Below are 15,046 nucleotides of genomic sequence, written 5' to 3' on the forward strand. Positions count from 1 at the left end.
AAGCGCTTCGAAACGTGTATAAAACCTCCCAAACCCGCAGATCTTTAGCTCGTAATTTATTTTCTAATATGACATTATAATAAATAAATAAATTTATTGAGGAACACAACTTCTTGTGCCACTTACTATATTTGATCGAGTACTGACTACGTGGCTCTGTTTCTCAATTGCTCTCCTTTTTTTTTTTTTTCGATTTTTCATGTTTCGCTGTACCCGGCTTCTTTATTTACATCTACGCACCTGATCTCTTCGGGTTTGTTTATAAACCTGAGGCAGTGAGCGCACAAGTGCCTGCGAACGTGTTCTTCTGTCCGTTTAGAATAGAGGTGTACGGCGAACTTCTCATCTGCGATAACAAAGCCATTGAGATTTCGTGTTCATTCGCAAATAAACGTAACGAGCTTCGTCACGAAATAAAGTGACGTCAGCTACGTCTGAGCTACAATAGCGTTACGCTAAGATAGGAATAAGAATGGTATTGATAACTGTCACATCAACTGTAAAGGACGTATCTTAGTTGGTATTTATCACGCTACACCGACGCATATCTTTCACTCCCACAGACATTTTTGCTATTATTAAGATACCGATGAAATCGGCTCAAAGGTGACTACTGATTGAGATTAGCACAATTGACGACAATGACCTATCGCATCTCGACATATCTTTATACCAGCAGAAATTAGGGAAATTGCCCCCTTTTACTAATATGCCACACGGGGAGATAGAACCGTATAGCTTTATCTAACAAACACTTTGGGCGAAAATCAGTTGCACTGCCACAAGGTTATCTTTTTGACAATCATTAAGATAACTATTCGTTTATCATATACGCAAATACTCAATAGTAATCCTTAGGAAGTAGAAATTTTATTGACTTAGCGCCGATGATTTGACTGCATCTTATGGCCTTCCAGCGTAGCGACCACAGTGATAACGGCAAGTCATAGAGAGAAAAACCTGTAGCGGAACCTGTTTTGCTGCCCAGTCTAGCAATCAAAAAAGCAATCCGATGTGTGTCGAAACTATAATATACTTTGTCACAGAGTTCGTGATTTAACCACTTTAACAGTAATAATAACAATTAAAATAACACTAAAAATAATACTTACTATAGGAAACTGAGTAGTGCGATCATTTGGTCATATCCAGAAGACGCAACAAATGTCGCTAATATATGTCGAGTTTCTCGGTGCGCGATCGATCGCAGACAGCTCATCGCTGGTGGACTGATTTTAACTATAGTGCTTTTGGTTTTTCGGATACTAACCATAATATATAATAACTGTCATGTAGGCAAGCATATACGGAACATGTGTTGTATTTGCTCACTACCTTATATATACATACATATTTACGTACACATATATTCAATAGTAATAATAGAACGGACCGTATTTGTTTTCCCGGTCGCTTATGTCGCCCATACGCAAAACACATTATCAGCGCGTATATATATATGGTCCTTCTATATGCATGAATGAGAGGCATGTAATGTCATAACAATATCATGTTAGAAGTACTTATTATTTTATAAATGCACGTGATGAAACGAATTGGCCCCTTTGATCCAGCCTATAAACTACGATGACTTTGGGACAAGCGGCACCACCATTTTGTCATCATTTCCTCGTACTGCATTTACTTTCTTCGGCTGTTATCTTTGATCTCTCCTTGCCGCGCTCGTAGTCAACACGTAAAGTAAACCATGCGAATACAGAGGGGAGACGTCATAAGCGTACGGCACGGCATGACAGTAAAGGTAGGGCATGCTTGTTATATCTATGATTTGTTCTGCGAAACAAACACGTGTGCAAAGGGAACTCTAAGAGCTAGAACGTGGAGATGATGAACCTTGTCACCATTACTGCAGGACCACTGCCGCAAAAGATAGCAGAGTCCCTTGAATTCCTGTAGACGCCACACGGCTAAGAGTGGCTGGCTATCACATGATTTGCTCCTCAGATAACAGCTGGCTAACAGTTGCCCGAGTGCTGATTTCTATCTTGATCATGGTGTTCGGCTTAAGCTAGTAGAAAGGGTTGCTTTTTCGCGCACTAACAGAACCCTAACAGTGGAGGAGTATAGCAGTTCTGATTTGTTCTACTATCCTTTTTCTCAGAATTAGCTTGTCTGACGATTCTAAATATCAAATATGTGTCTATTGCGATCTCTTGTATATATATTAATTGGGCTATATTCAAGAAGCAGACCGTAAATAAACAGAAGCGCAGGCATTTTTGTACTAAACACGTGTTCAAGTATTGCCTTCTAAAACCTTTTCTGGAAAGCAGGCCATAAAAGAGCACAGAAGTATGCCTTATGCAAATCGTGTATGGTTTGGTGAGACATCAACACCGTTAATTTATACTCAAGTATGATGGCCAACCTTTGTTGTTTTTGCATCAGTTGACGACATTTTAACCTAGAAATTATAAGATGGACAAGATCCTTACTGGACGATGATGACGTGAGAACTATGGCTATTTATCTCCAAATATATTTAACTGCTTCCTAGTATGCACTGGTTCTGCTTGCCAAGGTTGCTTTAATTAGCGTTAGTAAAACACCTAGACCCGCCAGCGCACAGGGCAAACATACTTGTTATATATGACCTCATCAAGGCATAGGTTAGCCCCGTAACGTGGGAGAGCGATAAAATATTTCTCTTCATTGTCATTGCTTAGATCTCACAGCTATTTAGCTTGTTCACTCTGTAACGGCTTGTACGTGACCCTTACAGAATAAAGTTCACTAGATTCCCATATTTTTCTTCTAGGTAAGTGTCTTCTTGCGTTAAAATATCGTCTCGTTATTTTTATACGCTATTGTCATTTCCGTATAGCTACTAGGCAACGTGTGAATACCGCGTGTTGTGCGAAAACCCGTACTATATTGCGAATTTGATCCTGACGCATCTAAGAAGGACATCACTGCCAAGCCCTTTTCATGAGCCTACCCACTCCAGCCGCACTGGCCACTAAATCAATCAACTGTGCAACGTTATATCGTGTGGTCAGTGAAGATGAGGGGGCATAGATCTCAACGAAAGTAGCCGTGCGAACGCGGGACGAGATTGTCGTTTGCTCAGAGCTTGGTAATCTCAATGCCCCCGTTACTTTCCTGAAGGTTCCTGCTTTGGTCAAATGAGTCCCTGTCCTCTTGATCCGGTGATTTCTCATCGAGCGATGGCGTCTTATCAACGAGACGGAATGCTTCAAGAAACTCGTTGAAGTCGATAAATCCATCTTTGTTGATGTCGATTGATTTGGCCAGCTGCTCGATGTGCTCTCTGCTCATTGGTTGTTCGGCATGTTGGCCTAAAAGATCACACGCATCCTGAAATTCTTGCATCGATATCAACCCTGAAATTACAAGCAGTGCCTGATTTACTTTTAAGGTACAAGCGCGACTACCGTAAATCAAATCAAGATACTTAATAGCCAACATGCAAATAATACGACAGAAACAATACCAAAATATACATGGCAGCGAAACATATAGGAATAAAATAAACGTTTCGTAAACTTTTCCGACTCAGTTAACCGGCTCAGTAATCTAGCTAGTGGATCGCTTAGTTAAGAACACTTATGCATCTTTTCCCTTGCAAATGAAGATGCAAACAAAATAACTACGCCCCGATAGGATATAAGCGTAGATTCCGCAAGTTGTTTTATTATTCTATGCTGCAACGCCATTTGCTGGGATGTACCAGCCAGCAACAGAAACACTTTGCTCTTCAAGCATATTTCAAAACATAATTTTATACATACAATTTTGTTCTTGACAACATAATTATGTACAAATAAAAATCGAGAAAATAGTAATACATATTATAATGAGGTGTATGTTGTTACGTGTTCACGACCGACATAGGGACATACCGGAGCCATCTTTATCCATTATACGGAAGATTGTTTCTAGCGCTTCTTTGTTTCTATAGAGACTCTCAAGGAAAGTAGGTCCACCCTGAGCAAGTGCGTTTGTTAGGTAGTACTCGTCGAACGTGCTTTCGTAATGAACCAGGCCCTGAATAGGATCCACCTGCGCTATCTTAGGGCATAACAGGCGCCATGTAACCTTTAGACCAACTGTTCGTTCCATGATATCGCACCAGTCGCTAACTTTCACCGTTCCTGAAACAGGAAGAATCCAGTCTGTGATATTTATAGGCTGGAACATCAGTTCTATTTACATAAGGCTGATACATGCTATTACGATTGCAATTTAGGTAAGCATTATTTACATGCTCGTGCCTGGTATTGATATGTGTATAGACTCAGTTATCTTTTGCACAAATTTAGAACTAACCATACACAGTACATGGATCTATATGAAATTACTGCAACCGATAACCGGTGAAAAATTCTGTAAACCTCTCGACAGCCGATGCTACAGTATTCGTTTCTATTACTTGTAGTAATTCAGGATGGAACTGAAGTCTCAACTTAACTATGTGGAAATAGATCAATGTTAAAATCACCAGCACTGAGCAATAACACCTGCTCGTATTAGAAGTAATTGGGTATCGGCCGTTTACAGCTGCTGTCGGCTCAAAGGCATAATCGGCCTTATCGAACTTTCTCATTGATATGAAACGTTCTTATTTTTATCAATCTTCCGAAGTGTCAAAAGTTCTAGAATCGCAAAGATCATCTCATGCGAACTCTATAAACAATCGTGTGTGTGATACGCGTACGCTCATGAAATCTCTTTGTACCTAAAGGTTACATAGAAAGGATACATATTTCTTATTGCAAAATTTTTTTGCTGAAAGATGGGAAGAGTTATGCATAGATAGGCGCCTGTACGTATATTCCCTTGATCATCTATTTTTTTTTTTACAAAAGATCACAGTTGCGCTCAGAGGTAACACGTTAAGATAAACACGGCTTGATTTAATTTTTTCTATCCGTAGCTATGAAACAGAAGACGCGATACTTGTTGAGCAATAAGCTCATTAAGCACAGAGATGTTCATATATCTATCGGAAGCTGAAGCATGCAAAGCTACAGGGGTGGTCTACGATGTTCTAAAAGTAAGCCAGGAATTAGTAAATAGTACAGTTGCCTTCTTGTAAATAATTCCAAAATTATGTCTCCTTTTTATTCATACAATTTTATACTTAAGCTGTATACTCCATTTTAGCACCAGAAAGGCAAACACCTTTTTTTTAACATTGCATATACATGTGTAATATTGTCACTCTATTAATATGATACGCAAACGCTGCATGTTAACATCGTGTTCTAGGTGCATTGCATTTATTACTACTCGACCTATGATGAATCATCAAACCTTTCAACGCATACAAATATGTCGGTATGTGCATGAAAATAGAACTATAGCAGAGATACTGACCTGTCTTATTTGGATCGGTTCGCTGAAACTCTTTTTTAAGTAATGACTGACACGCAAAAATGTGGTGCTTCAATTCCCGCAGTGCACTATGCTCCATTAGTCCACTCCTGTGTCAGACATAAGAGAACACCATTACTCATTTGAAGTTCGACTCAAAGGGGTTCTCCTTCTTCCATTAAAGCTTACCACCAAGTGAGCCACTACCATAAGCCCATGTATAACAAAATGCCAGCTCAATCTTTTGATTCAAAAGAGGCTTAGCTGATGTTAAGCTTTCTATTCATTAAAGAATCGTTGATAGACAAAAAAAACAGAGGGAACACTGACATGTGGGACATTGGAAGGACACATCGGTTAGCAAACACCTATTCCAACTTTAATAACATTTAAATAGAATATAATGCTAGAACGATTAAGCATAAGAAGCACTGTAGCCAAGTTACAATGGCCTAAGCTAATGAGAAATAGCTGGATAGACAAAAAAGCAGCGAAGCCTGCAGCCCTTACAAGAGATGAGTGCAGTTAACGAGCGGCCGCTGCTCACGTAAAAAGATTTCAAACTTATTATCCTACCTCTGTTGAATGGTGGCCTTCCGCGTCTGCGCGGTACTGACAAACATGACGGCATGCGGAACAAGCTTAGGACCACACAATTTCACATATGCGCCCCGGTTACTACCCACATCATAATAGTTCGACGCAGAGAAAATAGTCAACACCTGCCAGTAATAGAAAAAAGATAATCTGTTAGAATTTTTAACTAAAACTTATCGACCTACCTGTTTTAGAAGTGGGTGGATTTTACCTGCAACACTAATAATAGTAATATGTAAAATTTGTGAGGAACGAAGCTGATTTACGATACAATGTAACACTATAAACTCTATCTTGATCCATGATCATCCGAACAATTGTTTGGCGGGTGCATAATTTTCACAATATTATTACTTACTGGATTGCTTAATTTTGAGATACACTGCAATGTAAACTTACTAAGAAGATAATTATACATGCTTCGCTTTCATAATGTAATTGGAAGACTACAGTAACCTGTCTACTGCTTTCATGAGGCAAATTTGAACTGTGTAGCTTTTTAGAATAAGGACAACTACCCGGAACGGGTTGTCTCGTTCCTCTTATCATACTGAAGCTCCTTTGAGACCAAAAAACGGATCTATCAAAGCAACTATACATACGCAGATATAACACTGAAAATAAAGCTAATTTCTATAGGTATGTAAACTAGCTTAATAGGGCTACGCTGTAATGAATAACTATAATATGTATTAGGGTACTTTCGAAATCGAACCCCTTTCATCGTCCAATTCCTGTTTGTCAATTGTGGTTAATGATTGTATATTGGGTGGCTTCACCATTCATGAAAAATAATACCTCGTGCCCTCGACCTATTTGTGGTTGGGTTCAGACCCAGACCTAGAGTTTGTCGTTGTCGCAGTCGCGGCCACATACTTTGTATTCAATAAATGCCCCGCGCCCGAGTGGAAAATTCAGCGGACTCAATCTTACTTGCTCAGGGCAAACACGTCCTTCGCAATCTTGCAAAACGACACAGACACGTGTGCCAATCAGTGCGCGACTAAGACTGTGGCTGCGGCAGTTTTGCTCCTGCTCGTACGACGATAAGCCGCTGACTGACCAGCCAGCCAACTCGGTGAAGACGGAGAACAGACAGCTCACAGCATGCGTGGAATATATAATAAGTTCATATTCAGCATATGAGAAAGCACGGAGTCATTCAGTGATATGGACGTGCCCCTTAGCCAGAAACAACGTTGAACGACTCCGTCTGTAAATACGACTGCTATCAGAATCGCTGATTACTCATTCGATAAAATTAGGCGTGTTTATAAAGTAATATTGTTCATATCCAAGTCACAGAGATAGTTTTTTTAGTTTCTATCCAGATTCGTGTATGCAAACTGCGTTGTCGAAAGATTGTACTAGTGAAAAAAATTATCATTAAAGAGATCATTAATAGAAGAGATTTTTTTCCTCATCGCTCTTGCTTAAGGTTCATGCAAACACTCATCATTCACCTTTAATCTGAGCCTGTTTTCGTCCGGTGTATTCATATATCTTTCTATGTAGGTGTTGGATGTACTAGACCTACTTAGATCGTTCATAATTCGATAAAATACGTGACGATCGTCAATTATTTGTTTCGCACCGACAAATTATATGTATATAAGTAACTACGAATAATAGTAATAACCACAATTGTTATTATTACTGTTATTATTATTACTAGGAATTTTGCGGCTGTGGGCTGTTATATGGGCTGCTAGTATCCATCATGTATCGATTCGTTGAACATTTGGCAATCATAAGGAAAATTTTTAATGAAAAGTGGGAAACAGCATGCATCTAGTTGGTCGACTTAGCGAGTTTTTCAACTGAGCAAAATTACATATGCAGAGAGCATTAAAAATTGGCATTTCGGGTTCATGCCATTTTATTCACAACAAGACTACATGGTTCAATAGGACACCGTTAGGTCCTCGCAAATACGTAACACGACGGTAAAGAGAGAGTTACTGAAGCTTTGCTTCATTCAACCGAACAGAAACAAAGTCACTTTATATCGGCGCTCATGCTAACCAGCCATTAACTGCAACCCATTTAGACAACAGCTAACAAATTATCTACCAGCTGAGCACGGTAACAATACGCATTGTTCTATGGCAACTAGATAATAACGAATTATATTTTTCCTTATCCTGCATACGCTGTAGGCTTATCGTATTACCTTGGTCCTGGTATCTGTATTTGTAACCAGAGACTCTCGACTAAGTCATCACGACAAGCATATTTTTCCTGTGTGTCCCCACATACTTATCATTGTATTACAGACGCCAAGATTGATTTCCCAGGAGTGCCCCGAACGATTTATACTGGAGTAATTTTATTGACTTATTTCGTACATACCATATGTTCGCACGCGCTTGCCCTACAAACCTTTCCGTTATGAGTGAATTCATATCCATCAACTTTGCACTCGTGTGAACGTATAATCAGCTGTAGATCGTACTTCCTGAGGAACGCCTCTGTCACGTCGGGACCGAAGAACGAACCACCTCCACGGAGATTATTAGGTTGACATCCGTTCAGTGTTCGGGGGTCCGACCACAGTAAATCGACCACCTAAAATATACAATATAAACAGTCGATAAGACGTATGACATGATAATTGCATCACTTAGTAAATGTTCCATCATCATCTGCTTAAATTAGATCCGGACTTCTGCAGAAGATTGTATAAAACGTAATGTTACACTCCCATAGAACTCTGCAATAGTAACTGTTTCTTTTTGTATGCGTATTTTAACTATTATAAAACAAACATATATATGACAACTTCGACCAAGATGGCGCTTCACGACTAGATTGTTGCCAGACCAGACGTATGTGCGATTTCTCTTGAAATTAAAAAAGAATAGGAAACCCAGTACGTTCAAAGTGATTTTATTAACAGCGATGACCTTTCGAACTCCATTTAAAAACATCGTTTGTGTACGGTTTACATGCCTCGTCATAGCTTAGTGGGTAACGTGTCTGCCTGCTAATATTATATTAAAAAGTAGTCATCGTCTAGGTGCAAACCCGGGCACAGACACATCTCGTTTCGTGCTGTGTGATACCGGACGCAAAACCCAAAACACAGAGGTTTTAGAGCCATTCTATGTTCACGATAGCTGATATTGAGTTTTTTTGTTCACATAACTCAATGAAAGTCAAACGATTTTTGCTGTATAGGTTGTTAACAAGGTGGCCTTCGATAACGATAGCAATTTCGTCAAAAAAAAAATTGCAATACCCATTCGTTGTACGTTCAGTGTTGAAGTTACGCAACTGACTTGCAGAAGACCCTAGGTGTGCGTATGACTAGGAATGTTTTAAGATAACACAGAAAACGCTAAATAGGTTGTACAAAAGCCGACCGGATCAATAGGTGATCTGTGCATGCATGAGAAAACAATTCAGCCTTTTAGAGAAAAAACACGGCACTACGTGGAACTTGTTGTGCATGAACCATACTAGCGAACAAGTTGGTCATATTTGAGTTTCGCTAACACCACACGAAAAAGAAACAACGAAATCAGTGAGAAATGAGACAACGAGAAAGGCTACATACAAGGACAATGAGAAATACACTAAATATCTTGAAATATTCAATAGCTTCCTATTGAACCCGGTGTTTCGTCTAACAGCGCAACGTAGGAGTTGAACATAGATGAAGCGCTATACACGACAGACGCCTTTTTAATAACAAGAATCCATACGCGAGTGATCGCACGCGGGGTGACTTTTGATATCACGATCACTTTGAGTATAGCAAACGCATATGTCAATATGATGAACGATATCGGTTAGTAAACTTCCATTTGGGTATATTATACATACTAATCTTTAAAATATTTCACTATGTAAGATACACGATATAAGATTCATCTCTTCTAAACTAGACAAAGGAGAGCTCAGAGATAACGTTTGAGAAAGATGCACTGATTCACCATGAGTCGTCATGTCTATTTAATGTCGACGTATATCGCTGTCAGTATTCACTGACCTGTCGCCACTCCCTATAGGTGTAGTTAGAGTGCTGTCCTGGAGCCTGAAGCACCGTAGCGAACTGATGACGATCAACGGTAGCGATTGCCTTCAAATCAGTAGTCGACGAGACACCGCCATGAACAACAAGAACCTTATTGTCAATCAGCGTCCCCAGCGGAAGCCAGCTGTAAAGATCCTCAGTGGCCTGAATAATTTTTGGTGCCTGACGCTGCAAAGTTCAAATGTAAATAAAGACGAATATTGAAAGCGTTAAGTTAGTGATGCAAAAAACGCTTCGGTCCTAAATCGTGTTCAGCTAGTTAGATCGCCTAGTTACGATGAAAAATAAATGTTAGCTTTCAACAATAGGCCCCACAATGATTTCTCTCAAACGATGCGAAACAGCTCCACCAAAGAAACATTGTGTTTTACGGAACGTTTTAAGCGCAAACCAACTTTTCCGTCTATTACAACAAAGAGATTTTTCGGCACACAGATTCTATCGTGTATGTCTGGTCATACGGCTTCTACTTAGAAACCAAGCTGAGATGCTTGATCATTCAGCTGTTGCTGCTCTACCCGGGTGCTTAGACTTTACGGTGCCGTAATTAACAAAACCCTTCTAGCTGCCTAACATTAGATTAAGCACATGCATATGGCTGGAATAAAATCCAAGCCAATATATGATCACATGGAACTATCTTTACCTGATCTTAATATTTAAAACTATAAGGATCGAACATTCGAGATGTCTTGTAGAGAACTTGCAAATACCAACAGATCATAGTAAGCCTACTCCAATGTTGTATGTAGTTGATAGGAATAAAATCTCGTACAGTTGCTGCTATCCCTTTGGAAACAAACGAACCTAATCGTTATAGGGAGCGCAGGATGGCTGGAACAGCTTTGTAATCCTTTTCCGCAAGCAAATGAACAGAGACCTGCGACCCTTTCGCATTGGTTTCAAAAACAAATATACAGAATTGATGAGGTTGGGCAGACAAAGAGAACAGACGAGAGAACAGATACTGATTGTGATTTGTGACTATTAACATGGCCTGTGGCGGTTTTGTCAAATTGGAGTAGGAAAAAATTGGCTCTACTCAAACGTGATAGAAACATGCAGCCAATGCAAAATTATACACTGCAGTCAGCAGCAGTTAGCGGAATATAAAAAATATACGGAATATAAAGTGACGTTCGATGCTTGAAACGGCTAGCGAAAACACATCAATTATCTTATAAGTACAATAATGATTTCATCAAAACTGCATAGCTTCAAGATAAATACTCAGAAGATTATCATTGACCCAAATGTATATCTATACAATCATCGCAATCGAATACTTACCGTGTACTTGTACATTATCTCCTTTAAAAATCCATACCTGCAATGAAGAATAAATCAAATGGTTAAGGTGACTGCTGTTTAACATCCAAAGCGCAAGAGCCAGATAAACTTTTCTCGTCGCGATCCTTAGAACTATTTCGTCTCTATAAAATCATAACTATGTAAACTTATGTAACTTCCTTAATTCTCAACTTCTACCTAATCATCTTCCACACGTATTTTCTTCATTATAGCTGTAGCGTATACCACGGATGTTATTTACGATGCGATTTATTGAATTCAGAATAATACTTTGCCCACGATTCTGCCCTCCTTTTGAGTTTCGAACGCAAGATTTACTTCTGTTCACCGAGTTTACGTTTATTCTTGTGTACATTCCGGTGTAATAAAGGTTTGCTGGAAGGGACAGTTGGTGCAGGGTAGGATCACTTTTAGTTGGAAGAATGCTTAGGGACCTGCTCTCTTATCTTGACTATGCCTTGGGTCTCTACGCGATCTTGGTCCATTGTGCAACATAAGGCCACAACGCGTTCAGTCAATCATAACGCAGTGGTACCGGTGGAGCAGTAATGGATGAAAGTACAAACACCGAAAGAAGTAGGGTTCACTGAAAAAATAATTTGTACATGATACTCATTCAGTCGAAACTGACATATATTCGACTATGGATAAAAGCACCCCAGAACGTCAAGAATTACCGACACAAGAATAATTCGCGCATTCTCATTATGGTAAAGAAAATGCAACATACAAAACATGCAAAAACAACAATCGATTTTTTTTATATGCTGGTGTAGTAGGATGAGCTCCTCGGCAGATGATAACTGTACTGTGATTGTAAACGTTAGCTAACGATAGTACCCCTCCTCCTCCCACGATATACTTGCACCCCTCTTGGGTACAAAAATGCCGTAGGTTTTTTTGCAAAGCCTAAATCCCAGATAAAATCCCTGAGCATGGTCTAATTTAAGCTACACTTTCGTATGTTGTCGTTTCCGAAACTGACCCTGCCAGCAGCTAGTGTCTATTTGCTTTAGCACTCTCTTTCTTTTGTCATATGTTTTAAGTCTTGTACCGACTTCTCTGAGCCTCATCTCTGAAATATTTTTTCAACTTCTTTACCTCACTTCCTCTGACCCAGAAAAGTTATTTAACAAAAAGATTGATTTCATTAGGTAAGGCTCAAGGCAGCACCTTGCCACGCGGGCATGCGCCGACAGGCCTGCCTAGACGTGGCATCCGACGCTTAAATATACTTTGTACTGGTCGCTGTTCTAGACTCTTTTCTAGAAAAGCTTTAATACGGAAACCGATCTGCTATGTTCGCTTGGGAGACCGTTGGCTTATTTAGCTCGGTCGATCCGCTAACGAAGGCAACCGAATTAATATGATCCTGTCGCCAGCTTCATTGAGCGGGAAGAGGAAGGTTTAGCCTCCATTTAACTCTAGCAGACCATTGGAATGAAGGCAGATTTATTTGATTTGTACAATTTCTGTCTTCGGCTGACTGAATCACTTTTCCGGCAGACCCATCTTCTAAGCCTTGCTAAATAGATATCATTAGCTGCCGAAATATGTTACGCCGGAACCATCATCTTGACGAAAGATATCGTGAGTGGCAGTCATGCAAAAACGCAATCGTACGCCTCGGAGCTCACACAAACTAATCGAGACGAAACGATTCAGCTTATCTGCTATTTGATCGTATGAAAGGTCTGAATGGCGTAAAAAATGATAAATAATCAATGCATGAAACACACAGATCCCGCCATTTACAGAACTCTCATATTGTGGAGTCTCGTCGAATACAAACGACAAATAGGTTTTGTTGACTTTTGCCTTTGTCTGCTTCGAGTCTATAGTAAGGTATCGTACCATAAGTGGGCCCTCATTATAGTGGAATTGTTGAGACGATATATCGGCCCAGTATGGCAGGGGTACGGTTCCAGTCCGTCAGATTAGGAAAAAATGGGTTTGCGTTGTAGAGGCAGTAGAAGTGGCAGAAAGGTCGACAATACATAACTGAATGTGGCCGGTTTTATAGCGTTGGATAGCAGCTTCGAGCTCATTCGTTTAGCAAGCCATGTATCATGTGCGGAAAAATAAGGTTGTATGTAACTGTACATAGAGAAGCGTATTACATCAGTAAAAGACACGGTCATCTTGGCAATTCTTTTCTAGCAACATCGTTAACGAGAAAATCATTTGACAGTTTAAGAATATTAGTTTACATTAGGTACCAAAAAAATAAAGCCTAGCAAAAATGAGCTGACAGCTGAATCTTGGGTGAAAATAGCCAGGTTAATAGTTGTCCATATACGAACGTGATAAAGATCATGACGTTTGAATATGTTGATTAATTTATAATGATATTACAACGGTACTGACCGTTCGCGTCAAGTGGATGCTTAAGGCGATCATCTTCATTACATGTACTTCACCAAGTTTCGTATTCTGCCCGTATTTAGTAGTTTAACCACATCGGCATGGTCTCCTTTTGCTAACGGTCGCTTCATATGCATGCGCAACGTAAGAAGACCTTGTTAACTTGATGGATCTGAGCGTCGACGCAAAAACTTTGTCTTTCACCATGTCCCAGACAAAGGAATCTATTGAAATGAAGTCTGGCCATAGTGAAGACCATAGAAGCCTAGTTATTTACAGGCTAACTTCTGAGACACGCACGTACACTTGCGATATTGTGGACCGATGCCCCGTCTTACCCGAAGGCACGCATCATCGTGGCGCGGCGTTATTTATTATTCCAGTAACACAATGTCGTTCGACAGCGCGAGACACAGCCCGTGGAAGGCTATCCACAGTATAATTTTTGGCTGATCTAAGTGTTCATCAGCTATCAAATCAGAAAACGTTTACTAGAGTTGTGACTATTTACTGTCCTATATGTTAAGGATTTGTTTCATTCGGCCACATTTCGTTCAAGCATCACATCACTTTGCATATGTTCTTCATGATCATTTTGGAAAATCACGAATTATACTTCAACTGACCATAAACCAACCTAGGCTAGTATATATATCATACATGACTCATATGCGTCTTATAGCAACCCTGTTTTTTTAAATATAAGTATTCTCGACAGAGGGCTACAATATTTTTAACATTTGATTTCTATAGTCGGTTATAGTCATAAGCCGACAACTCTTCGCACATTAATATATGTACCTCGTCTCAGAACCGTTAATTTAACATTTACAAATATTTTTTTAAAGGCTCACGTATTTCAGGGGTTATCAACTTCCCTCATCGAGGTCTATCAAGATAATAATAAAGGTCATCGAATATCTATCAAAATAATAACCCTTTTAACAGTAGGCATATGTATGGAGTATCGGTTTAATGTTAAAGTTACCTAAGATTTGGTAAATCGCTCGCTGGGATAATAGGTGCGTCCCGAGCTCAGCGCGCCAATGTTGTGGAACTCGCTTTGTGTAACAATATATTTAGTCCTAAATACTTCCGTCATTGTTGACGTATGTGGACGAGGTGTAGAGCACGGAGGGAACCGTGTCGCCGTCGAAGCAACGATTTATTTAACTACTCGAAACTTGAACAAAAGGTCAGGACCTCAAGGACAACGGCACGTGTGCACGACCGGTCACATAAGCGCCTGTTCAAACTTGCTGTCGGTTTCCTGCCAGTTCAGTACTAATCCAACCAGCTGTGGGCAGCACGGCGGCCTGAGATCAGTCAGTGAAGTCCTTCGTGAAATCCCGTACTGCAGCGCCATCGTCCGATTTC

General features: G+C 39.9%; 1 protein-coding gene across 10 annotated transcripts in view; it reads right to left on the reverse strand.

Moving 5' to 3' along the window:
• Positions 1 to 848: 848 nt before the first annotated feature.
• Positions 849 to 15,046, reverse strand: part of rdgC (retinal degeneration C) — a 152,109-nt gene continuing 137,911 nt past the window's right edge. For all 10 annotated transcript variants that reach the window (XM_086991694.1, XM_022795408.2, XM_086991629.1 and 7 more), the window contains 7 exons: positions 11,285 to 11,321; positions 9,950 to 10,162; positions 8,338 to 8,523; positions 5,935 to 6,080; positions 5,362 to 5,468; positions 3,885 to 4,136; positions 849 to 3,365 (listed from right to left, as the gene is read on the reverse strand). In XM_086991694.1, coding sequence (XP_086847820.1) covers positions 3,088 to 3,365; positions 3,885 to 4,136; positions 5,362 to 5,468; positions 5,935 to 6,080; positions 8,338 to 8,523; positions 9,950 to 10,162; positions 11,285 to 11,321 — 1,219 coding nt within the window. In that variant the 3' untranslated portion in view covers positions 849 to 3,087. The remainder of the gene's footprint in view (positions 3,366 to 3,884; positions 4,137 to 5,361; positions 5,469 to 5,934; positions 6,081 to 8,337; positions 8,524 to 9,949; positions 10,163 to 11,284; positions 11,322 to 15,046) is intronic.

Source organism: Varroa destructor, unplaced genomic scaffold (genome assembly GCF_002443255.2).
Source record: "Varroa destructor unplaced genomic scaffold, Vdes_3.0 BEIS01000001.1, whole genome shotgun sequence".
NCBI lineage: Eukaryota > Metazoa > Arthropoda > Arachnida > Mesostigmata > Varroidae > Varroa > Varroa destructor.